Consider the following 1178-nt stretch of genomic DNA (forward strand, 5'->3'; position numbering starts at 1 on the left):
TGGACCCGGCGCGGCGGCGGAGGCGGGGCCGCCCCACGTCCCGCCCCCCTTAACCCTCGCTGGGCTACAGCCACCTGGAGATCGGATCGCGAAGAGACGGGCGGCCGCCCGAGTGGGGCGGGGGCCGGCTGTGGCCAGCTGCGCCGAGGCCGCTGTGCCTGTTAGCCTCTCGCCGTGTGAGCGCCCTTCGGAGCCCTGCCAGGCCTTTCTAGGGCTTTTCCGTGGCTTTGGCGGACTGGGGTCTCGAGTTGTGGCCCACGGGGGCAGCTCCGCGACTCTCCTTGGCCATGCCCGGCGAGGACGCGGTGTGCCACTGGGTAGGGAGAACCAGAGGCCTGGAGCGCGCGCGGCTTCACGCCGCCGCATCCCAGACCCACGGTGGCAACCGGCAAAGAAAGGGTCTCACATGCCCTAACTTGGAAGGGGTGAGGATGGAAACGGCCCCTCACTCCCCATCCCGGGCTTCTGCTCCTTGAGAGGTGGACTACACCGACCTGGGAGGGGCGCCATCGAGAAGAGGCTTCCTCATCTGAAAACTATTCATTCTGCACCAAAGAGGCAGCTACAGGGTGGACCACTCTAATCTTTCCCTCAGCTCCGCAGACAGGGCCCTGGGGCAGCCCTTTGGATCTCCTAGAAGAGAGCAGACTGCACAAAGGCAACAACCCTCCACAAGCCCACCCGATGCAGCGGGCGGACCTCACTACCCCGGGGAAGGAAGGTTACACACCTTCCCCTACTCCTGTCTTCAGCATGGGCCCGAGACCGGACCCGCCCCTGTCGGTCAGGATGCCTCTCCAGGGCCAGGGGGCGCCTAGCCAAGCCTGCCCGACCTGACTGGATGTGAAGCAGGAGCGCCTCACGTGCAGGGAGCACAGCTCTGAGCAGCGAGGGGGAGGGGTCCCTGGCCACTGTCCTGTGGACCCTGGTCTCCCTGCCGCAGCCCCTTCCAGGTGCTGCTCTCACCTGAGGACAGAGAGGAGGGACGAGGTGGTCTTCAGCACTCACTGAGTCCTTGCTCCCCATGCACCCGCCCATGGAGCATCCTACTTCCACCCGCCTCACTGCTTCCTGGTCATCCCTCGGAATTCTGTCAGCACTGGATAACAAGACCTCAACCGAAGCCTGAAGCCAGGGGTTAGCGGCCCCCTACCCAGGCCCAACACTCCTGCCCCTCA

The 1178-nt window shown here is 65.4% G+C and overlaps 1 protein-coding gene across 1 annotated transcript in view; it reads right to left on the reverse strand.

The window, feature by feature from the left end:
- The window catches only part of FNDC10 (fibronectin type III domain containing 10), a 7388-nt gene extending 6878 nt beyond the window's left edge, over nucleotides 1–510 (reverse strand). The window contains exon 1 of the mRNA XM_040262819.1: nucleotides 450–510. Within this exon, the coding sequence (XP_040118753.1) occupies nucleotides 450–510 (61 nt within the window). The remainder of the gene's footprint in view (nucleotides 1–449) is intronic.
- Between the last annotated feature and the right edge of the window lie 668 nt (nucleotides 511–1178).

This window comes from Oryx dammah, unplaced genomic scaffold (genome assembly GCF_014754425.2).
Source record: "Oryx dammah isolate SB20612 unplaced genomic scaffold, SCBI_Odam_1.1 HiC_scaffold_21, whole genome shotgun sequence".
In the NCBI taxonomy this organism is placed as follows: Eukaryota; Metazoa; Chordata; class Mammalia; order Artiodactyla; family Bovidae; genus Oryx; species Oryx dammah.